General features: G+C 39.7%; 1 protein-coding gene across 3 annotated transcripts in view; it reads left to right on the top strand.

The window, feature by feature from the left end:
• LOC136758526 (retinoic acid receptor RXR-alpha-A) overlaps positions 1 to 24999 on the top strand; it is a 121711-nt gene that overhangs the window by 60721 nt on the left and 35991 nt on the right. For 2 of the 3 annotated variants that reach the window (XM_066712984.1, XM_066712985.1), the window contains exons 3-4: positions 2506 to 2649; positions 16992 to 17266. In XM_066712984.1, the coding sequence (XP_066569081.1) occupies positions 2506 to 2649; positions 16992 to 17266 (419 nt within the window). The remainder of the gene's footprint in view (positions 1 to 2505; positions 2650 to 16991; positions 17267 to 24999) is intronic. The other variant, XM_066712986.1, reaches the window with a different exon arrangement.

The following is a 24999-nucleotide window of genomic DNA, read 5'->3' as shown; positions in this document are numbered from 1 at the left end:
GTGTGGGCTACTTAATTGGAGATTATTGCATATCAGGAGCACCAGGTTTCCCTGTCCTGTCGCTGCTCTTGAGCTGAAGAGCAGTGGGCCAATTAAGGGAGGTCAGGCAGCACAGCCAAACAGTGTCGTCAGTGCCATGTGGAGGGAAAGTGAAAAGCCAGTGGCTGTTCAAAAATATCTTCAGTGCTTGGCACTGTTGCAGAGTTTGTGTTCTTCATTTCACTTTGACTCCTATATGCCACTATACATAAAAAGGACCAGCAGCACTCACAGTAAGCAGTGCTTCTCCAAGTGCATTTATTGACAAAGGTCTCTGTGAAGATATAGTAATGTAAAAGTTAAAGTTGTAGTGTATAGAATGTATTATGGTGTAGTGGTTTGGTCATTTCTCAAGCTAAAATAGTCTTGAGGCACAATAGATAATGGTCACTGCAAGAGATAGCTCCGTTTAAACCTTTATCATCTTGCAAGTGTATCCTACCGTTTTAACAATTGGTATTAAAACAAAAATCATTATCTTTGTAAACAACCTTCAGCATTTCCTGCAGTAGAAGTTCGCTCTATTGTACTAAATGGATCTGTGAAAGATCTGTGCCTGCTCTGCAAGTTGAGAAGCGAAGCACTTGGTTTCACTGGTTTGTACCCTCCCCGGCACGGAAGGCGGGCTGTGGTGTCAGATGGTCCACACCCTGTCAGGGTGCCAGCTCTCCGACTCCAGACACCTTTATGTTGTGAGCGACTCTAACCAACAAGCAGCAGCCTGGTGTTGATGCAGCACAAGCCACAGGGCACTTCATATCCTGGCTTCGTGAGCACGTTCAAAACACTGTGCCTTTAATGTGTCAGTTGAGAGGGTTTGGATACGCAGCCTTGTTTTATTTTTTGTAGTTGTTGTTTGTTTGCTGTGAACTGAAAAGGGCACACGGAGCTCTCTGGCGAGCTTTCTCCTCAGAGTAGTGTGTGTGTTCCCCGAGCCTGCTAGGCCTCTTCCTGTTGCACGTAGCTGCATATTTTCCCAGGGTTGCCCCCCCCCCCCCGCATCCACACATACACACACATGCACCCTGTGATCGTTGGGTCTGGAGGATTGCAGGCGCTCTGTTCCGGGGGGTTTGGGAGCCAAGGGGAGCAGGAGCAGAACATACCCCAGGGCCATGCATTTCTTTTGGAATGGGCCAAGACTCAGATCATCCAACATTTGTGTTTCATTAGAATGACTTTGAGCCTGTAGTACAGTGAACAAAAGAATAATAATAATGGAAAAAAAGAAAGGCCTGTTATATGGTCAATAAATTCTGCCTGGGCACTTGGAGAGTTCCTTGCATTTTTATAGAAACCAGCCTCTCGCTTCCCCTGACAGGATTCTGAAAATCTGTTATCATCTAAAATCACATATAAACATATTTGGCTTTTTTAAGAAAAAAAAAATGCGTTTATGGACCATTTTATTGCTGTTCTCCCTCAAAGCCCGTATTTGGTCTAACTAAGAAAGACATCTGCTTGGGGGCAAGAAATGAGAGAGTTTATCCCCCCCCCCCCCTGCTTATCTGTCTGTCACCAGGATAACTCTCAAAGACATACAGCCTAGGCCCTTGTATCCACTCGTAGTGTAATGGTTTGAAATAATATTTTAAAGAATAAAAGCATGTGTGCTGCTTTTGAAAAAGGATTGTCATGATGATGATGATAATAATTACTTATTTATTAGCAGACACTCTTGCCCTTACCTTAAATAATTACAAAATACTATGAAATGCAACTGCTTCCTAATAAAAAAAAAAAAAAAAAGGCTTGCCTCTAGTCATACAAATGCTGTGATTGAATGTGACAATGATCAATACACATGTTAGAGCAACACAACTCACCTACATTACAGTTGTGGTTTTATCTGGGTAATTACCAGAGTGAATGGCTTTCTAACAATGCTGCTGTTAAGACCATTCATTGTTCTCAGGAAATCCCTCCGTATAGTTAGTTTATTTTATGAGGGCAATATTGCAGGAGAAAATCTATTTTTAGATTATGTTTCAGTGTCGTTCAGGGATGTTTAGACTTGTGCCACTAAACAAAATGCCTCCCTCAATTATCTTAAAGCTGTTCCACCAAATAAAAATAAAAATTATACTGAAAAGACTGGCGCTAGCTGCACAGTAAAGGTAAACTGGTTATAATATTCAGCATTTTTAATTGTGTGCTGCTACTTAGAAAGATTATAGATCTTCCTGTTTGGGTTGAATTACCTGTCACTTTGTTGGCCAAATCAACACAAACAGTTATGTTTTTACTGTTGTTGTTGTTGTTATTGTTGTTGTTACTGTTTTGTGTTTTTTTTCTCTCCCCCAAATGGATGTGATTTTAATTGGCATTGTAAATATTTAAGGCCTGCCAAAGGGGGTGTTCATAATTCCTGGATAATTAGTGCCTATTGGATTTTGTGTGATGAATGTGTGTGGTAACTATGATTTGCGATGAAGAATGAGCCAGGAATTCACATTGATTCAACAGCACCGGGGAGGTGGCAGCCTGGCTCGTGGGGGAGATGGAGGAAAGGTGATGTGCAGGAAGTGGGGGGCTGGGCGGATTTGGCAGTACATCCTGACAGCTCTTTGAACACGGGCGAGGCTCGGCAGCAGCCTGGGAGTGTGCAGAGTAAGAGAATAATTTTTTGCCTTCACGGTCTCAGTTCAAACGATGTTAGATGTTTAGAAACTTAGTGTTGACTGACAGTGTTATTTTCTCTCCATCCACCAAGTGATGAAATGTTCAGTGATTTCTAGAAACGCGGTAAAATGATGTCATTCTCTAACCTTTGAAAAGCAGGTTCAGTAATATTGAGCCAGTGTAAACTTCACTTATCGCTCCTCCAGCATTTAAGTTGTTTGTAAACAAAACTGAAGAACTAAGTTTCAGGCAAGAAAGATAGTTCACTTTATGATTGTTGATGTGCATTTCCAGTGTTAACATTTATACAGTAAGGAGTGTGGGCTCCTGCTACCTTCAATATTATCTTTATACTGTAACTGTTTGAATTTCTCTCCACAGTGGTGCCTCACACTAAACCTAGTCTTCCCAATGTTGAGGGACAATTTACTGGGCTTGATCTCTATCGTGGAGAAACTCATTTTGAGGCTAGGAAATGATGCATCAGCCCAGATTGAGCTCATTTCTCTACAGCTCAATAGACCAACTGCGTCGACAACCGGATTCATGTGGAGCAAATACATCGAAAGTGGATTCTGTCTTAATGGAGAGAAAAGGGGTGTTCAAACCAAGTGTTTGCCAGAAGTGAAGAGTTTCTGCATAGGTGCCAAACTAACGATTTAGAGGTAGTCTTGGGAACAGGGGAGAATTTGGACAAGTCCTGAAATTTTCTCATTACTATTCAACACATTTGAAATCGTACAGCTGCGCCTTCAGGAAATGCTCTGCTCAGGAATAGAGAGATGGGGTCACTAGTCTGCCGTATATATTACAGTTCCCTAAAGTAGAATGTGAATGAATGTAATTGTTTCAATGCAGGATTAATGGAAAACCCTGGGTTGGATTATTCCATCTGGCACGTTTGATTGCCGGCTCTCGTTGGAACATGGCAGCCCGAGACAGACTGGCCGCTTGTATAGGAGTGAGTTCACCAGCCACGGCAGTTACAGGTAGTAGAGCAGCACAATGGCCACATTCTCGGGCTGTTTTATGTGCACCCATGGCCTTGCCAGATAAAATACAGACGTCAACCGTAAACCATTGCACTGACTTGACATTAGTTTTCCTCATCAGTGCAGGGCAAAAATGGCCTCTCTGTCGGCATCATGGAAGATTTGTAGCGCTGACTGAAAGCATACGTTTCATCCTAAAGCAATAAATGCACTGCTTTAGCGCAGATGAATTTGGATCTCTCTTTCAGTGTCACATTTTCATTTGTTTTGTACACTTTTAAGGCATAACCAAACTCATCATACAGGGCTTTTAAAATGTTTCTATTAGTACCACAATGTGAGGCATATACGGTACATAAGTGCTCTGTGAAGGATTGTGAATAGAAGTCATTTATGAGATATAATCTTCTTCTCAAAGGACTGCACCACAGGTTGTCTAATTATAGTATTGTGTCATTTCTGCCTGTTCTTGTTGTAGCTATAATGGTGTCTTTTGTTGTCAGAAGTGCCTTAAACAGCCTGTGTTCAGCACTGAGCAGTTCCAGAGCCATGTGATGACAGAACCAACCCTTTTTTGGGAGAAAATAATAAACCGATCATCTCTCTCCCGTTAATATTGTGATCTGGGGGTTTTAATAGAGTAATGGCCTCATTTTATATTGGATACGGTTGTTGATGGGTATTAGCGTGTTTTATCATGTTTTAATTTGGATTGTTTGCATTATGAATTATGTACAAACTTGTTTTATGAATAAAGGGGATTAAAAAGTAAAATATATATATATATCTTTCTCTCTATTCCTAATATGGAGTAATGAGTTTGTATTGAAAGACAAAACTAAAAGTTATTGACCTTCCAATTCTCAATGTGCCATATTCATTTTTAGCCTTTCCAGTCCATGAACAGTGGCTTTTGTCTGTGTGTGGGGACATTTGAAGAGAGGTGAATGTGACCAAGGGTTAAAAGAAACACGAGGTAGCAGCATAGTAAAAGGCCAGGCACTGGTACTCAGCAATGAAACGGAAGCAAGGCCAAAATTGTTACTTACCCTTGGGCTCTTCAGAAGAAGTTGCATCTTGTCTTCGATGCTTATTGACATTATTGGGGGCACAAATAGACTGTGGCCAGATAAGTAGCAAGCATCTTGTCAACACGATTACACTGCAGTGAAAACCAGGGAAGTTCCTTGTGAGCCGTGGCTGGAAGCCAGACTAGCGCAATCCAGACAAACGGCATCTTTCTCCCAAACCTGATAGGCTTTTTCCGTTAATGTAAGTTTCGGATTGACTATTACATTGTGTTCAAATTGCCCTTTCAATGTCAAAAATTGTACAGAAGGTGTTTTTGACATACGTTTTTGGAAAATCCAATCCAAAAATGTGTCAAGTTGACTCATCAGAAAATGCCTTGAAGAAACAGTCAAAATTGTCAAAAATCATTTGCCTAAACACAATACATTAATGACCTAACTACATACATAAAGCAGCATAGTTTGGTGTGCAGATTAAGAGTATATGCTGCCGTGAACATTAGAAAGTACTCCTTTCACACATTGGGGCTTTACAAAGGATGTTTGTTTAGGCAAAATTAAACAAGACGAGAATTAAATCAAACATGTTGCCAAATTGTCAAACTCAAAATGACAGAGCAGTAAAGGTGTGCTGTTTAAGAGCACTAACAATTGTACTTGGCTTTGTTGTTTTTTTGTATTAAGTTTCGGCAGGAAGTATGCGTGAAACATAAGGATTAAGAATTATAACCTCGTCTCTGTCAGTAGATGACCTTGCCCATTTAGGGAATCAGTCTCGCATTTCCACAATCCACAAAATAATCAGTGGAATATTTGTCTTGCCTATTATAATTAACTTGTTGCACACCGTCCCATTAAAAGTTCATTTTAAAACTCTTCGCCTTCCTGGAAGTAGCTGATCTGTAATGTTTTTGTTTTTTTTCATGCATGATTTCAACATTTCACCGAAATAATTAGTAGTCCTCATTATTTTAGCAGAAAAGTTGCTGATTCTACAATGTCTGTTATGAAGCTAGACTATTAGTCATTTGTCAGGATTGGACTTGACCTCTTTGCATGTTATGGAAATTAAGATTGTTCACACAGGAATAGGGTTGTCTTGGGGCCTAAATAACAGCTATAAATAGAGATTGACGATCTAATGATTTCATATGATTTAATGTTTTTTCAACAAGATAATTTCTCATCCGTTGTGTCAATAACAATTCAGAAAAGTAATAAAGTTTTGCCTTTTAAACTTTTGCCTGACATTTGGGATTACTGCTTCTCTTCCTATGCTGTTCTAGTTAAGAGGGACTATGATGTCACACATTTGGACGTGGTCTACCAGAATAAAATATGTGCATAATACGTTTGACCAAAAGGGAAGGGATCTGTGCAGCTCTACAAGAGAAGGGGTTAGGTCTATAATCAAAGTGTGCTGCTCCATTAATTGATATAGATAATGAAGCAAGGGGTAAAATCAACACCTACTGTACCAACAACATAGTGCAAGATAAACCAATGGCCACCTACTTTGATGCGATGGGTGGCCATTTCCCCCCCCCCATTTTTTATTGTACAAGCTGATTCAAAGTCTTACTGATATGGGCCCCTCTGGATGCCCAAAGCAGAAGGTGTAGAAAGAATCCCTTTATTTAGGCTGCCAGTGGATTCAGTTACAGTTGCAATTGTGTTTGCAATTCCACTGTCTGCTCAGATCTTGTCTAGTCATGAGTGCCTGTGAAAACAATTAGGTGCGTGTCCTGTTTTTTTCCCCCGCTGTGAGTGTGGAGCTAGTTCCCAGCTGTTGGGCAGATAAAGCCGAGTGTGGCAACAGAGGTTTCTCTGAGCCTGTTGAAAGCCTTCTCTTCACTCCCGGGTTTATCTTTATGATTGTGGGAGACCTAGGGCAGCTCCCCCTGTATAGTTATTGCTTCTGCCACTGCGCCACGCTCCCCTTCATTTCTTAATAGCAGGATTTGGTTTTTGGCAGGTAAGTCAAATCAACCCACGTCCTCAGCCCCTCCCATTGCGATGTAAGACTCGTCTTACATTTTGACCATGGGAAATATGAAGTCATATGTGTCATTTAATGTTGCTCTGTTTCTTACTTGTGTATGTTTACATTACAAATGTGTGACCGTGGGTACATTTCAAAAGTTATATGACTAATTAGCCAAAAACAGCTGAAGAAATCATTTTTCTAGATCATTGAAACTTGGTGATTGGGCTTTAAGACAATACCTATGAACACTCACAAAATTACTTTATTGGTCTGGGTAACTGAATTGTGACACTTTCAACACCCTTCTGAAAACAATTCTCATCCACATAATATTTCCCAGCATACTCTTGCAGATTTTCCTTTGTTTATGCAATGCTATTTTCTTAGTTAAATTGCACTCGATGTGTAAGCAAATAAGAACAATAATAATAATGAGAAAAATGTTCTTAACAAATCCGAGTAATTGTTGCATTGCTAGATGAAACAATACCATCCAGTTTCCTAGTGTTTGTGTTAATCCGCATAATTTTTTTTTTTTTTTACTGGAGCAGGTTTAAGTATGGCATGAGCTCTGGAACTCTTAAGTTGACAAAAAGTAGAGGGGAAAATAACTTTTTAGTTATGTTTTAAGTGTTTGAAAGGGAATGTGCACTTAACACAAATTTCAAGAGATATATGGAGGTTGGAGAATACACTCAGAAAAGGGCTTGGATTACGCATGCGTTTTGTGGAAACGTAGCTCGAGGGGGTCGTTTTTTTCTTGCGTTTAACTACATCATTAGACCACAATACAATCATTCAATGTTGTTACATTTTTGTAGACATAGAATATCAGGTCAGGTGGACAGGGGGGTGTTTAGCTATGAACAGAGAAGCCTGTTTGAAGGCTAAGAGGAAGTTCTCATGGTGCTTCCTGCCTATTTCTGAGTTTGAACAATAACCAGAACCTTTGCTATTGAAGCTTTCATAAGCATTAAATACACGGAGAATAAAATTATGAATAATAGAAAAGATTTCTTAATAAAAAGAGAAATGAGGTCTAGTAATGAACTTTAATTGGGATTTAGCTATCTATTTTGCAAGATGGCTCCTTTAATAATGCAACATTTTCTATGTGTGTAGCTTCTCTTAAAAGTAACAGGAAGCATGTCTGTGCCCAGAGAAATGGAGCTGATGCTGGGATGCTGGGTGCCAGAAGAATTTTCAGCTGCTCAATGACTGATGGAGCTCTGGGTTTGCTTCAGCCAGCGAGATAATTACAGCGTAACTTAATTATCTGAACGAATCAGTGCTGCACACTGTTTGGAAAAGGTTATTACTGTATTTGCGTAAGAGTGGTCTTAATGGTAGACTTTAAAATGCTACATTTGAGCAATGGAAACTTAACCTTTTCATTGCTCATGTAGTATTCCCTTTTTCACAAACAAGGTGATCAGTATTCCTACTGCATACTTGTTATACTTTAAATAGGAATACAGGCCATAATATAATATGTTAGCACCAATCAACCAATGGATCCGTAAATCCTAGTATAGCTTCCTGGGAAAGCCCCTGTATGAACCATTTAAAACCTTCAGTGCTGTAGAAAAGGCCATATCTACATTCATTAGTCAAAACAATCCCCAGAGGATATGAACAATAGGTTCTTAAATAAATAGCTCATGCAACTGAGCAAAGCTGAATTTTCCAACAGAATGAGTGATTTTAGTTTTTTGTTTTGTTTTTAATTGCTTGAGCTTAGAGGGTTAAAAAAGAAGGGCAGAAAGCTGCATTCTAGACTGCTGGCCATACCACTTCTCTTAAATGAGACATTGATGAATGCAGCAATGTCTGATTGTGGTTGCCTGCATGTCTAATATAACACTGCACACACTTCACAGTATTACTGTACTGCTTTGGTGCTATTTTGATGTGCTGTAGACATTTCAATTTGGGGTTTTCCTAGAGTTCTTATTGAGCATGTTGTTAAGACGTGATACTCATCTTAATCTCTTTTTCAGGTGATTATCTGTTTCAACCTTGCGATGAATTCTAGATAGTAGTGTCAAAACTAAACCTAAAAGGCAAGCTGTTGGGACAAACAGTTTTTTCCACCCCACACCGTCATTGTTTTTGAAACAGTTTTATTAATTGATTTGTTTATTGTGTTTAATTGTAATAGATCACATAAGGTTGATCAGTTTTTATTTTTACCTGGGTAAGGGTGTCTGCTAATAAAATATTTATAAAAAACTAAAAATTAAAATTCAATCAGTTGTTAACTTCTGTTCATTCTGCCTTGGGAAACCCCTTTGTGACTTCTGAAAAAGGGATTTACATGAATCTCATAAGTGTTTCGGGGTGCATCAGGGAATTACCTTGCTCTGAAAATAGTGGAAGCACCTTTATCTCTGTTTAGTGTGACGGACCTTCACGGTGAAATCCACAAAGCGAGAGAGAGAGGAAGATAGAATGAGAGAGAGAGCAAAGACAGCTGTGCATGTTGTCACCACTTCCTAGATCAAATTGCTTGACCAGATTCTGCCAGCACTGTAAATACCATTCTGACGTTCTTTACTTCCTCTACAGCTCCTCATTTTCACATTAATGTAAGTGTTTTGGGGGGCTGTGTGATACCTGGACAGACAGAGCAAGCTGTACAGTGTGCAGGAGGCATTGGGAGTGTGCCAGGCCCCTGTCGATGCCAGCAGGGATTAGCGAGAGAAAAAAATAGAACAGAAACGTTGTGCTGCCAGGCTTTGACAGCTTAATTTCTTTAAGGCACTAAATCATTTAGGAATGCAGTAGAGGCAGAAAAAACTATTATTGCCCCGTCTACAACAGGCAGACTGATTTTGATTGCACACAGTATGCAACTATTGTAACACTTAAACAACATATTAAAAGATTTTGTGTTGTGTAATTTCTAACAGTTGTAAGTGTTGCATTTGCATTTTTCTGTATGCTTTTGTGCATTTAAAAAAATGGGCAATTATCTAGGTATATGTTCCTTAAAACTGCTGTTTTCATTTTGTTTTGTTGTTTAGCTTGGTAATGTCTACGAAAGTTAATTTATTTCATTTGTAGTTCCTTTCCTTGGGCAAAGCTGTATTGTTCTGGTTAAAGTCCATTTGCTGAATGACTTTTATTGCTCAAGTGGACTCTTGATATGTGATATTTTTTATACTTGGTCTGAGACAATCTTAACACAATCTTATGCTGTCTGAAGGTCACTTCTGAGCAATGCAGTACTGCGCTTATAAATAACAAACAACGATGCATATAGAAAGCCCCAAAAATAAACCAAGTGGGTGTCCACACTAATGTGCTTAGTTCTTTTGTCTAGAACGCAAACAATAAGGTTGTTTGAAGACACTGACATCAAGTACAACACAATGGAAACTTCTGTCTGTGTCTCATTCAAATGCCACTGCTGTGATATTTAGATGAAAGTGCTTTTCCATAGTGACCTGTGAAGACTGAAATACGCTCTGCTCTCCTTGTAACCAAATGTTCTCCTTTCGTGTTAACTTGGTCCTGCTGCAGCAATGCACTACAAAGAGGCTAATAAAAACAGAGCTTAGTACAATGTTTAAGGTTTGTGTCTTTGCAGTGCATGTTTTTGTATTTGGTATTTTTTATGTGCTGTTATTTGAGCACTGCTGGCAATTTGAACCTCGACCATAAAACTCAATACTGCAGCCGCCCAATTTCAGACAATTTGGCAAACTGAACTGCCATCTTCAAAGACCCGTTCTTCAAAGTGTTAACCACACCAAGTCATTTTCCGATCAGGAACACTATCGCATTACACTGCTGTATGTTTTGAGAGTGGGGATTAGGTGAAACCTGGTTTAATGATGTTATTTTTGTTTTTGTTGATGAGAAGTGTGTTGAGGTCGGGTGGAGCAGCTGTACTGTGCCCGACCAGTGAACTGCAGAGTATATATATGCTTTTGCAAGAAGAACAGAATACAGACACACACAGATGGGCAAAAAACATATACCGTGTTTTGTGTGGTTACTGCCTGTTTGAGCCGTTTGAAATTTCATACTTTTGTTGAGTACTTGTCACACGTGTTGAAAGAATAAGTAATTACTGTGTATCCATAAACACCTTGCAAAAGACGTGAAGCATTTCGACTCTGGGATCTTTGATGGCTTTAAGGACAGCTGTACCTACAATGAGGCACATTCCCCATAGTCATGCATGGTTGACTTTACCCCAATACCTCTTAATAGCAGAGATGCCACTTGATCCCTTTTGTGTGGCAGTCGATACATGTCGTGTTCATCATTCTCCAGTTCCCGAACAGCTTCTCTGCAGAGTTAAGGCCAGGGGATATTACAGGCCATATTTAGGATGACACAACCTCTTGTGGCTCGCTCCCAGCAGCACCGCTGAAGAGATCCACACTCCTCGCTGTCAAATTTCTGAAAGATCAGTGTTGAGGTGTCCCGGATCTCAGAGTGGAATGTTTCCTACTTCTTTCCTTCAACTCAGAGGGCCCAGTTTGTCTGTGCACCACCAGTATTTGTACATATAGAACTATAATATGGCACCTTCTGTATTTAATAATACCTACATGAACATGAATTTAGACAAACTAACCCTTTATCAGCATGCTCCCAGGGAAATGCCTTTAAGTGTATTAAAACACTGAACCCCCATCATCTCCCAGAATGTTTCCATTACGCAAACATGTTGTGCCTCTGTTACAGAAAAAGGAAACTGCACTCTTGCTTGTCAGATGTGTAATTCAACATTGAAAAGATTAATCCTGTATCCATCTGCACCTTGTTAGCATGTCCAAAATTTTTTTGTTTGTTTGTTTCGTATTCCTTTCATAAAGTTTTATTCTTTACAGAGCAAACGGAAAAACTTCAGGGTCTGCTAGTTGTATTTAATTTAATTTAATTCTGTGGGGTGTGGGTTTAGTTCCATAGTGGGTATAGAACCATATGTTCCAGAAACCGCCTTACATTCATTTCCTGTGACAGACATTGATTCATCATTATTTTAAACATGCAGTAGATAAAGGGGGGGGGGGGCAAAAAACTGAGATATGATAAAAATGTGCAAAGATACTTATGATATATTGTGTGTCATCAGCGTCAAGAGATGTTAATTTTGTTAATTTATGTATTTTACTTGTTTACTTATTCAGCAGTTTTTGTATTTTAATCAGGCTTGCTATCCCCCAAACATTTTTTAAATATTTTTATGATTTGTTTGCCTGGTTTATTATGGTATGCATAGATTTAGTCAACTGTTACAAACCACTTCATGAATACAGACTAGCTGCAAGTCTGCATTAAAAAAAAGATCCAGTGTTTCCCAATAAATGCTGTTGATATGTATTGTCATTTAGCTTTATCTCCCTGTCAGCTGATTAATGAGTAACAGTGACCAGATATGGATAAGAACAATTTACTGTAAGGCAGTGTTTCTGGAATTGTCTTCAGCTATGGGGTGTTCCCTTATTAGCTTTAATACTAGCATTGCAATATATGTCTGTGGTTTTTAGGGGGGCCGTGAGTAAACGTTCTGGTGATAAGACATGATGATCCAAATTATTTTCAGAATTTGCTAAATGAGTTAGAGATCTCAATGTGCAAAGAAGTAGTTTTCCTTTACTGCTAATGCTCGGTACACATTGGAGGGTAATGAGGCAGATGTTTCAGGCAAAACATCCAAAAACAAAATTAGAATGAGAAAAAAAATAGCACATTACACTAATTACAATGGAGATCTCAATAGCTTTCCAAGGTTTAACAGATTGTTGTGTCTGCAGATAATGCCTGCCATTTTCTTTAAATGGAAAAAACACTTTTGCCAGATGGTGGTTATGTAATCATTTACACTAATTAACTTTTGTCCACTGTGCATTTTCTTTGGATTTTCTTTGGATTCCCTTTGGGGTCACTGTGCCTTTAAGTTCTTATCAATAGAAGTTGAATTTGGTGTATGAAGCCCCTAATTAAATTTGTTAAGTTCCTACCATTGCAATGCCACCCATTTGGTTATTGCCTGCTCATAGGGCTTTGTGGATGTATTAAAGAGTAAAGAAAAGTGTCCTGGAAATAATCTGCCTGTATTAACGCTACCTTGGGACACTGATTTCATAAATTAGTTCCCAACATTGAAGCCAATGAAAATAAGTCCTAGCATTGCCGGATTGTTCTTTAAAAAATATATTATTTTTAAGATTTCCAGTCATCAGAAGTGGAGGCTTCTGATAACTTTTTGTAAGGGTTAAGTACTGCTCTACAGAAAGGCTAAACAGAAACACACGTGTGAGTTTGAGCTGGTTTTTTGTTCTGTCCATTTATAGTTTCAGGACTATGTAGAAATAACAGTCTGGAGGCTGGAGCGTTGGGTGTGGAGTGGGGGAGGTACTTCATACATTTACACAACACTTTCCAAAACTTGTGTTGCTCATATTTTTGGCAGGTCCAGTGGACTGTGGGTGGTCTTTGCAGGTAGGGCCAGAGGAGAGTGCCAGTGTCTGAAGAAGCTGCCACTCCCACAGCCCTGCCTTCGATGTGGATAAACACAAGGCTTTAGTCTTCACTGATAGCAGTATCACACATTGTACAGAAACAATATTAATTCCTCACAAGACCTAACTTCAAACAGGTTCTTCTGTAGAGATAGCTGCTAAACAATGAAGTGGCTGTATTTGATTTGTTCGTTTCTGTGAGCAACAACAAACAAAAATGTATTTACATGTTCTTTTAGACCCACACCCCACAAAAAAAGAAAATAATTTAAAAGAGCTTATGTAAATAAAATAACTCTAAACCTAACCCCTTGTTGGGAGTTCCTTGTTTTGTTTCTAAATAAAAGATCAGCCAATCACCAGAAAATTATACATTCTTTGTGTTATTCATGGAAAGAAAATCTGTTCAGATCAGATCACGCCAATTTGAAAACCTTGTCAAGCTGAGAGCTTGGTGGATCATATTCCTTACTTTGATTCTTACCTGTATTTTCATGCGTATGCAACTGCCATATTCAATATGTAACTTGTAGTTCAAAATGGAGTGGAACAAAATGCACTATTCTTACATTTAAAAACAACTTTCTGAAAATCTCTCATTACATATTTGATTATCAAATGAAAACAAATAAACAATGATAGTAGAGATGGAATAGCTTCCCTTGGAGGTAATCGTGGCTTTTTGTTTTTATTCACGTGTAATATCTTTCCAAACCTAGTGAATCGGAGTTTGAGCAAATGCATTGGTTAAAATGTCAATTTACTGAACAGGGAGAATGGTGATGGTAGGGAAAATTGTATCTTGTTAAGATGCAGCTTCTAATTCATTCAGTTATTTTAAGAACCGGCTAGGTTACATTCTCAGATCACATACCATATAGCAAGTGGAAGAGCTCAATGGCTTCTTGTCTGCAAATGTTTACATTTTTATGCTCTTATTTTTGTGCTCACTTTATCTGCTCTCATTTTCATGTTATTTTGTGCACTCTCTACAGAAGATCCCTTAGAGGAAATCTTCCTCTAAGATAATGCCTTGGTTGTGTTAGATAAGTTGTGTTAGATAAGTTGTAAAGTCAGTGAAGCTTTCAAACCCAACAGGTTGGGGGTGGGGGCAGATAGTAGCAAGTCCCAAACAGAGTCTTTATCTTATTTTCTCTGAAAATCGCAAGGGCATCTCTCTCGCCTTTGCCATGAATAAAATATAATTCCATTCAGCTCTGTGTCCCCACTTCGTCATTCATGGCACGTTGGGGGCCCATCCTCTTGTGTCACAGCTTGTTCAGCCGTCCCTCACAATGTTCCTTGGTAACCAGCTCGGTCTCTCTCGAGGGGGATTACCAGCCGGTTTAGAAAGGAGACTCATTCATTTCCCTATAATCCTATTCTGACAGGGGCCAGCGGAGAACAAGCTGACATAAACTGCTCAGTGGCAAGGGGATTGGGCACTTATCAGTAAAGAGGGATCTAAGCCTTTCTTTAGGTAAGAAGGCATCTCCTCAGGCTAAGGAAGTTAATAGCCACTGTTGCTCTTTCATTCGTTCACTACAGCACAGGGCTAGAGGTCCCTCACCTCTATCCCTGATGGCTATTTTTTCCCCCCACTTTCAAGAATGTATGTCCTAGTCGTAGAATTTTCTAAGCTTGCATTAATTTTGTTTAATTAACTGTTCCTTTGAAGCGGTGTGAATCCCGGTTGAAACTGTAGAGTAGGTGGGAGACAAAGCATGACAAAGTGTGTTCTCTTGATTATTTGTTTAACCTTCTCTTATTGTTTTTCACGACAGTGGACTGCCAACCATAATACTTGAGGCAGTCATTGACACCAGCATTATCTCTCTCCACTGATGGAAACAGCTGCATTATCTATGGCACTGTTATGTAGTCTGTCTGGTGGTGTTTATTACACAAAGTTCTGCCCAAGAGATAAGTGCATTGAAATGCATTTTATAAACGAAACCCCTTTCAGGAATCGCAGCCACTTATTCTGAATGACGTTTGCCTTCAAAGTGGAGAGATTTGTTCCAGCTGAAAGGAGTCCAGTCCCTTGCGTTCTCGTTAGCTGGCGTCTGTCAGATACTGTCCCTGTGCTGTTTTCAGGAAATGTTCCCGAGGAGTTCAGGATACAGTGTAAGTGTTTGGCTTGGCTTCAGCAGCAGGCATGCACCCGGCTGATTGGGAAAGGAGGAGTTGTCCAGAGATGGGCGTCCTTTGTGAGGGTCCGTCTTCCTTTTCTTTGTGTTCCTCTTGGCCCTCCTCTCGCTCCGGGTCTGTGGCATGCTGTGGGGTTCTGACAGTGATGTTAATAGAACAGAAACCAAGTAGTTCTGGAAATGGGACCAATTGTTTTTGTAAGCTGTCGTCTAATTGATTAATAAATCATTTTTATTTTGCTGCGGAAAGAAACGTTGCAGTTGATGGAAGCTATGACACAAAGAAGAAATAAAGAAGGGATTGGCCAAGCTGAGCTGATTTGTGTCCCCTAACAGTATGACCTATATGGCTCCAGGCAGCAATTCTGATTGTTAAACCATAATGGACCTCTTAACTGTGTACAGCACCTGACCTAGTCTTACAGTATAGTTTACTGTATGGCTCACTAGCTTATTTACCTTATTTCAAATCCAGACCCAGATCAATGTATTTGCAGGTACCAGTATCTAGTCTAGTGCACAAAAGTATCTGAAGCTTGTAATTTACCACTATTTTATTTACATCCTTTGGACACTGCTTCGGTGGACATGTGTGTGTGTTTTCAGCCTGTGCTGCTGTGAGAGTCACATAAGTGAGCTAAGTTGATAGACAGTTGGCAATTTCAAATTGCACAGGGTTTAAAAGAGTAAATAGCTGTCTATTCTACATTAAATACAAATTAAATACAAATCAATCTATATTGCAGTTATGTAAATATATGAATAGCCTCAATTAAAAACTGGTTTCAGAAAAGGTGCGGTCAACAAATAATGGAGGTGTAATACAATATATGTCTGTTGATACATCAGTGTCTGTGATCATTGCAGTTTTTCTTCTAACTAAAAAGATGTGACAAGTCATTTGTAATAATTCCAGGGCTTTGACCAGTGTACGTCTTTCAAAATACTTCTTTGTATTCCCATACAAATTCCTCAAGGTTATGTGGATCTTGGAAACCCAAGAACACACATTAAAGCACGATCATAATACAAGCAATACAATGTAAGTTGATCAGATCCCTTTTGATCCCTTTTCGGGGTCATAACCTGTAGGGCAAAATGAAAAGACCATGAAGGAGAGCCGGCCAGCCTCATGCAGCACAAGTTGTTGTTTTTTGTTTTGTTTGTTCTCAGTCAGTGAGGTTGCATTATAACAGACCATATAGCCCTGTCAGCAGCTGAGACAGACAGAATAACTCAATCTTCTGCGGCCTGACAGAAAATGATGACAGCTGGGCTTAATGACTGGAAGCAAGTTCAAGGGAATGGGAAAGGTAGCCATCTTAGTTGTACTGAATCACTGTACCAGTGACCTTGAAGTAGATCATTGTACCAACCTCATTGCCCATGATGGGGCTGAGTGAGACCGGCTTTGCTGATTGGAGAGTCATTTCACTTCTGCTCTTATGGTTTAAGAGAGGATTGTGCAGTGGCATTTGCAAGCATCGTCTCTCAAATACCTTTGCTATTATCCATTATCATGGTTCCATAACGGCTCCTGACAGCATTGCAGTGCTACAGTAATTCATTCGCCATGAGTTGTGCTTGCAGTATCAGACAACAGAATAAAATCTGCGCTTCATTTGTTAAATGTTGTTTTCCTCACATGAATGAGAATTTGAAAAGGCCTCTCTCTTCTCTTTTTCCAGACAACCCAGGTCAAGTCAACTCCACCTCCCTGAGCTCTCCGAACTCCCACCGGGGGATGAACACACCCAGCCTCCACCCATCTCTGATGGGCTCAGGGATCAGCCCGTCCTCTCTGGGCTCGTCGGGCCAGCTGCACTCTCCCATCAGCACTTTGAGCTCGCCCATGAACGGCCTGGGCTCGCCCTTCTCGGTCATCAGCCCCCCCATGGGCCCCCACTCCATGTCCGTCCCCTCCACCCCGGGCATGGGCTTCGGCCCCAGTGTCAGCCCTCAGGTCAGTCCTCTTGGTCTTACCAGCAAGCAGTGTACACTTCGCTCCGGGTTTAACAGGCGCATACCCTGAATTTCCAAGAATTTCCAAGAAAACACAATAATCATTCAAACTCTTCTAAAATGCTTATTAGTAGTAGTAGTAATCATAGTATTACAGTTAATAAGAATGCTTTTACACTTTTTTACACTTCGTTATAGTTTACATTGCAGTTGTTGATAATGGGATGAATACAGTTTTTCTAAATCGAAATGATTAGCTGTGGAAATCCATACTCTTTCAATATTTAAAAGGGATTCCTTCTCTGTGCATTTTAATATGATCCCATTTTCTGATTCACAGGTTTATGGTATACATATTCCTAAATAAACTTGATTGGATGCATGTTTTTCTAAAAACTTTTGTCTGATGTGTATGAAAGCCGTATACATAATAGAGACAGGATTACGGACTGCAAGGCAGGATATTTTGTTTGATTTACTGTAGCGAATGCTAACTGGGGACTTTTCTTTCATTAATTCGTTTCCTACCTCCGTCTGATGGACTTATTTCTAATATTGAAAGAGTTCTTTCTTTGTTGAAAGGAAACTAAAATTGTGAATGTCAATGGGTGCTTAAATGTTTGTCTGGAACGGCATTATTTTAGTTACTTATTCATATAGTATCTTTGAAGTCTTTGCTTGTACTAAAAGAAAGTAAACTCGAGAAGGGAATTTCTTGCATGCATGATTATTTTTGTGGTTTAAAATCAACATGTGCACTGGATCTACACACACTGTGCTTATTTGACTTATTTTCCATAAATAAAAAGCGGCCAGTACAAAATAACAGTGTGGTATTTTCCTAGACAATGAAAGGAATTTAATTTAATATTTCAGGCAACTTATGACCAACTGACAATGATATACGCCTAATGTAATGCTTTGATAATTCACTTACAATTAATCTTGTTCCATATTCCACTGATTTAATTAATTAAATCATAAAGTCCAAAGGTTTATCCCTTGTAGAAACATTAGTCTTACTGAAACTTCAGTGAACCCCGCTGGAGTGAACTACAGAAATTCTGACCATTGTAACTGATGAATTACAGAGACCAAATGCTGCTGTTTCCTTTTTTGACCAGGGATGTATCTTTGCTATTAGTCCAGGAACTGTTTTAAGTGATTATCTTGAGAGACATTTAGCAACAGTTCTGTCTAATTGGTTTCACCATCTGTCCTCTGTCCTGCACTATTAAAATATCATCCCTAAAAAGAACTGCCGGGCCAAATGAAACCTATGAACACTATGAAAAAAGAGACAAGGATACAAATTGTGACGATTTTATAGGCCACCATTGGTGGATACTGCTGCTGCTTCTTATTCTATTGTCGTTATCTCTTTATATTCTCACTGCCAGCTCTTTGCTTGTTTCTGGAGGAGCACCAGATAAGAGCAATCGAGGGCCAGAAAAGCACTACAGAGCTCGAGCATTCGTCTTCAACAGAGATTCAATGTGACATGAAATTCCACACCACAGGATTGCAGTTACATTGTTATATATAAAATTGCTTTTTTGTTTTGTTTTAAAGCACCAGAATAGAAAGTAAAAGCAAACTAATAAACTAGACCTTATCATTTAAGTCTGTGTCCTTTAGCTACACTGAACGCCTCAGGTCAGACAAGAGGATCCCCTGCTGATTTTGTACGTTTGCCCACTGACAAAGAAATGATCAGTCTATAATTTTAATGGTAGGTGTATTTTAACAGTGAGAGACAGAATAACAACAAAAAAATCCAGAAAAACGCATTTCAAAAAAGTTATAAATTGATTTGCATGAAATAAGTATTTGACCCCTTTGACTTAGTACTTGGTGGCAAAACCCTTGTTGGCAATCACAGAGGTCAGACGTTTCTTGTAGTTGGCCACCAGGTTTGCACACATCTCAGGAGGGATTTTGTCCCACTCCTCTTTGCAGATCCTCTCCAAGTCATTAAGGTTTCGAGGCTGACGTTTGGCAACTCGAACCTTCAGCTCCCTCCACAGATTTTCTATGGGATTAAGGTCTGGAGACTGGCTAGGCCACTCCAGGACCTTAATGTGCTTCTTCTTCAGCCACTCCTTTGTTGCCTTGGCTGTGTGTTTTGGGTCATTGTCATGCTGGAATACCCATCCACGACCCATTTTCAATGCCCTGGCTGAGGGAAGGAGGTTCTCACCCAAGATTTGACGGTACATGGCCCCGTCCATCGTCCCTTTGATGCGGTGCAGTTGTCCTGTCCCCTTAGCAGAAAAACACCCCCAAAGCATAATGTTTCCACCTCAATGTTTGACGGTGGGGATGGTGTTCTTGGGGTCATTCCTCCTACTCCAAACACGGCGAGTTGAGTTGATGCCAAAGAGCTCGATTTTGGTCTCATCTGAGACCACTTTCACCCAGTTCTCCTCTGAATCATTCAGATGTTCATTGGCAAACTTCAGACGGGCCTGTACATGTACTTTCTTGAGCAGGGGGACCTTGCGGGCGCTGCAGGATTTCAGTCCTTCACAGCGTAGTGTCTTACCAATTGTTTTCTTGGTGACTATGGTCCCAGCTGCCTTGAGATCATTAACAAGGTCCTCCTGTGTAGTTCTGGGCTGATTCCTCACCGTTCTCATGATCATTGAAACTCCACGAGGTGAGATCTTGCATGGAGCCCCAGACCGAGGGAGACTGACAGTTATTTTGTGTTTCTTCCATTTGCGAATAATCGCACCAACTGTTGTCACCTTCTCACCAAGCTGCTTGGCGATGGTCTTGTACCCCATTCCAGCCTTGTGTAGGTCTACAATCTTGTCCCTGACATCCTTGGACAGCTCTTTGGTCTTGGCCATGGTGGAGAGTTTGGAATCTGATTAATTGATTGCTTCTGTGGACAGGTGTCTTTTATACAGGTAATGAGCTGAGATTAGGAGCACTCCCTTTAAGAAAGTGCTCCTAATATCAGCTCGTTACCTGTATAAAAGACACCTGGGAGCCAGAAATCTTGCTGATTGATAGGGGATCAAATACTTATTTCCCTCATTAACATGCAAATCAATTTTTAACTTTTTTGAAATGCGTTTTTCTGGATTTTTTTGTAGTCATTCTGTCTCTCACTTTTAAAATACACCTACCATTAAAATTATAGACTGATCATTTCTTTGTCAGTGGGCAAACGTGCAAAATCAGCAGGTGAACAAATACTTTTTCCCTCACTGTATCTCCTACTGATAAAATACATCCAAGCTTTAGAAACACAGTCAGGCAGAAGGTGCTCCCCCACCACCCGAGTAATAGCGAAGGCCGCCAGGCTGCAGACGGATGCAGCGGCGCAGGGGGGCCGGAGGAATGCAGCGTCCGTCTCCCCAGCGGAGGGTCCCGGGACGGGGCGGCCTAATGAAGCGCTCAGCCCTCAGTCACGAGGTGAACTGCCTCTGATGGAAGGTGATTTGAGTCAGACGGCAGATGCCACTTGCAGTTAATGCTCGGCTCGCTAGCTTTTTTAAAGGCAGCCGGGCGGAAAGAGGCAGTGTCTCACACCCTGCGTGTCTAACCCTGGAGATGCAGACTGACACCCTGCTGCTGCACAGCGCACCATATACGCTGCCTCCGCACACGCCACGAGGCCTGCTGTTCAAGAAACAGGTTTTTATGTCCCGGTCCCTCAAAATCAAACGCCCCCAAAAGTCTTTTTTTTTTTAGTAGTTGGCAGCCTACTTTATTCTTTACATGAAGAAACCATTTGTATTGAGCTTGTGTGAGGACTCTAAGTAGTTTCTTTAATTCTGTAAAACGTGGTCAATTCTGTGATTTATTTTTAGTTCTTTTGGTTCTTTTTAATTCACAGAAACTTTGTGGTGTTCGAAGGGAGCTTGCTATCAGTTCTGTGAAGCGAAATAAACAAATGCCTCAATAGGTCTTGAATCGCTTTGTTTTTGTACATTTGTAACATTTATAGAAGACTCTTCTTCCCCCCTACCCAATTCTGTGCTGGATTTTTTTCTAACCTACATGTATAGCACATTTTGTTCCTTTTGAAAAATCAATTTACACCATCAGTATTGTAATGAGCGGAGCAGTCATCTCACATTCAAAGCACCGGGACACCAGCAGTAACTGTATGTGATGGATATTGTAATCTGAAATACTGAGCTAGTGGGCGCTATAACAAATTTCAAAAGCGACTGTAACACTTGATTAAGATTTGTTCCTACTTGGTAGTATTGCTCCCCCAGGTTACACCTATTATACAGGCACAGTAACTCAGTGCCTAATGAATTAGCTAGGTTTACACCACAATAACTATGAAGTATTTGTGTTAGAGATGAGCCTAAACAGCACTACTGCTGCTTGGTCTCAGATGTCTTCTGCAGCTCTGCCTTCCTTCATGAGATATCCATGAACAATTTAAATCGGACAAAACTATATTTTAAAAAAGCGTTTTCAAAATTTGACTAAGATTGATTTTTTTTCTTGCAGTCTATTGTGTTTTGTCTGTTAAACATTTAACTGCATTCCTGCTTATTTATAGGCTTGCATCTCATTTCCGCTTAGAATAATGTCTCTCTTTTTAAGGGCCACACATGAAGCCGCTAAATCTTTCCTGTGTTTTTAGTTCTACTGATTTGTTTTTTTATGTAAGTCATTTGCTGTATTCTTCACTTTTTTTTTTTTCTCGTCTGGAAATTTCCCTAAAACCACACACACTGGTATTTGGTCTGAGGCACTGCCAGGCCTGAACAGAATTTTCTCAGATTTATGCAGTCATTTCATCTATTAGCTCTGGCCGTTCACGTCCTTGTAAATTGTGCTGTCATGACTAACATAATATGGCAACTGTAAAACATTATTGAAAGCCGAAGCCAGGTTTTCGCTTTATAAGATTGTTGAAGGAAAGCGTCTGGTTTGGTTCTGGTGAACAGAACCTAAACTTCCAAAAGACTGCCGAGGAAACATCTGTGTACCGTGTCGAAGCCTCCACGGCATTTACAGTGTTATTTAGGAGCTTTACTTACTCAAGAATGGGGATTAAACCTTGCCATTTGGGTCAGGCAGAATGTGTTGGTTCATTTGTGGGCTGCAATCTGTTATACACGATAAAATGTAATGTGCCTACCTCTTGAGGATCTTAGAGGCCAGTGTATATGGAGTAATTTACAGTTCCCCTTTTGTTCTGTTGCTAAGAACATGTTGGCAGTAGCCTTCGGAGACGCACTGCGTTACTTCACTAATGCCAATACAAATATAAGAAAGAACAATACATTTATTTGAACTGTTGGACTTCATTTGTTGTTTTATGTGGAAGCAGGATTGAACAGTGCCAAAGTCTTCATACTGCAGAGTCACTTTCTTTTGTTAGTTTTTTACATACTGCCTTATTTACTTTGTAAGGGTCAATTGGATCAAAATAAATGTATTCGGCTTCTCTGGTTTCCAGCAGCTAATGAGGTAATCATTAATATATTGATTAGAGCTAGATGGGGAAACTTAAAAAAAAAAAAAAAGTAATCCAATTCTTGCAAAGATGTCTGAGAACATTATCAGAAGAAGCCACATGTCTACGGATGTGTTAGCCACAATACACATGCACTGCTCCTGTTCATTAATACACTGTAATCCATGGCAATAGGATTTATACATACCAGTAGTTTAAACCATATGCCTTTGCATTGAAGTTTGTTAGAAGTTTGTATCACTAATTGGGATTTTTTTCCCTTTCCGAGAATGCTTTTAAGTTTTTAAGTTTACTGTAGAACCTGTTTTTGCTATAAAGTTGTGGTTTGCCAATCTGTTTATACATTTTTAATAATAATAATAATAATAAAATTAGTTAATCATATAATTGGATACTGAAAAAAGCTTCAAAAATAATAATAAAAAAAAAAATCAGGGACCTAATAACTATTTACTGCTTTACGTCACAGACAAAAAAGGAAATAAGTGGCAATAAAACCCAGCTGGAGCAAGTGCTTGTGAGGAAAGCATTTCATTGCCCTCCTTTTCACGTGTCTCTAATTTTCCTGCTTAAGGGGGCAACCGTGTATTTTTTTAAACATGGGCTTATGCCTTTTGGGTTTTAATTGTCAGTCTGCAGAATTTGTACTTAAGTGGCAGTCCCATTTCTCATTTTGACTCATTATCCACTGTAGGCAACTTGAACCACTGACCTTTTGCAGCATTACCTGTGAACCCATTATGCCACATGGTCATACAGCCATTTATTATCGACTCAAATGAGCTTAGCAGGTTTCCTTGAGGAAAGAAAAGGCAGTGCTGTTAATAGCCTTTGTTGAACATGTGTTGTAAGTCAAAAGCAAATCATAAAACTCTGCAAAGCAAGTCTGCTGCATGTAGTTTAATCCCCCCTTGGATTTCTGAGGAGACTAATTACAGGGATTTTTCACTCCTCCACCGAATCAGAAATATTCTCAATCACATAGATATAGTAGATGAAAAGTTGTTGAAAATGTGCCTTTTAAAAAGGGCAGTATTTTCTTTGCACAATCTGTATTTTAACACTTATTTGGCACTTGGGGGGGAAAGATCCAAGCAAACTGTATGTTTTTTTTGTCTTTATGAGAAAAAGTTGGGCTTTTGAAAAGACAGCCGTGTTGTTTATGTGCCTTTGCTAACGATTTCCCAGCTGTTTGAGCCAGAAGAGAAATAGAGAGGAGAAAGTAAGTGAACTATGGCCTTGGCTCTGACAGTTTGTAACTCGCTTAATTAAGAAAATCTGGCTGTTTTGTTTTTCATATTCAGATGTGATCTAAGGTTTGCGGGTAAAAGGAACATAAAGGAAACTGATCATATTTCAGAAAGATTCTTCTACAGCATTCTGGGCCCAGATTATTAACTCTTGAAGATCAGACCACATTGAATATGGAGATTTTCAAAGAACAGCTTTTCACTTAAACTTTGTTAACCAATCATTTTCAGTACTTTGGCTCTTGAATCTAACTAGAATGCCTGCCATATACATTGAAGCAGCTCAGAGAAAACCACATCAGGAACTTCTGCTGTTTAAGTTTGGGTTTTTTGCTCATATTGTAGTAAGGTTTCAGATACTTCCTTCATAAAAGTTTGTGTTCACAGTCATCGTAATTCTGTTTCTGCCAACTTTTTCCTCCTGTCAAAACAATGGTATGATATAACCTACACTGATCTCACATTTGTGTATATTTTTTGCCTTTTTAAAAGAAACAGATGTTTTGACTGTTTAAGGTCAATGTACACTGAACAAAGCAGTAAATAGTTTTTAAATGTAACCCGAAGTCCACTACATGTGAGGCCTTGGAGAAATGTTTCCAGACCTTTAACATGATTCACATTCTGCAGTGACGAGAAGCTTATGAGAAGATCCTGAGAGAGAATCTATGGTGACGGGGGAATAGAAAGGACTTTTGAATGAATCTGGAATAAAGCCTGCTGTATGTTCGGCAGAAGATGTGAGGAAAACAGATGACAGGGGAGGCGGGGGAGCAAGCAGATGACAGGGAGAAACGGATGCCTTGACCTGAGTAGAGTGGACTGGTCCATTTTATTTGACAGGGGTTATTCTGGGTAATAATCTAGTACGGCTGACCGTGATGATAACTGTTAAACATTGATTTTCATTGAACTGCACAGTGTTTGGCAATAGCAAGGTTCCTCAGACCTATCGTTTACCCTGTCTGTTGTGGGTAACATTTGATCCTGCATGTCTCTTTTTCAAGACGATTACAGGTGTTCAAA

This window comes from Amia ocellicauda, chromosome 9 (assembly GCF_036373705.1).
Source record: "Amia ocellicauda isolate fAmiCal2 chromosome 9, fAmiCal2.hap1, whole genome shotgun sequence".
Classification (NCBI taxonomy): Eukaryota; Metazoa; Chordata; class Actinopteri; order Amiiformes; family Amiidae; genus Amia; species Amia ocellicauda.
This window is presented reverse-complemented; position numbering and strand designations above follow the sequence as displayed.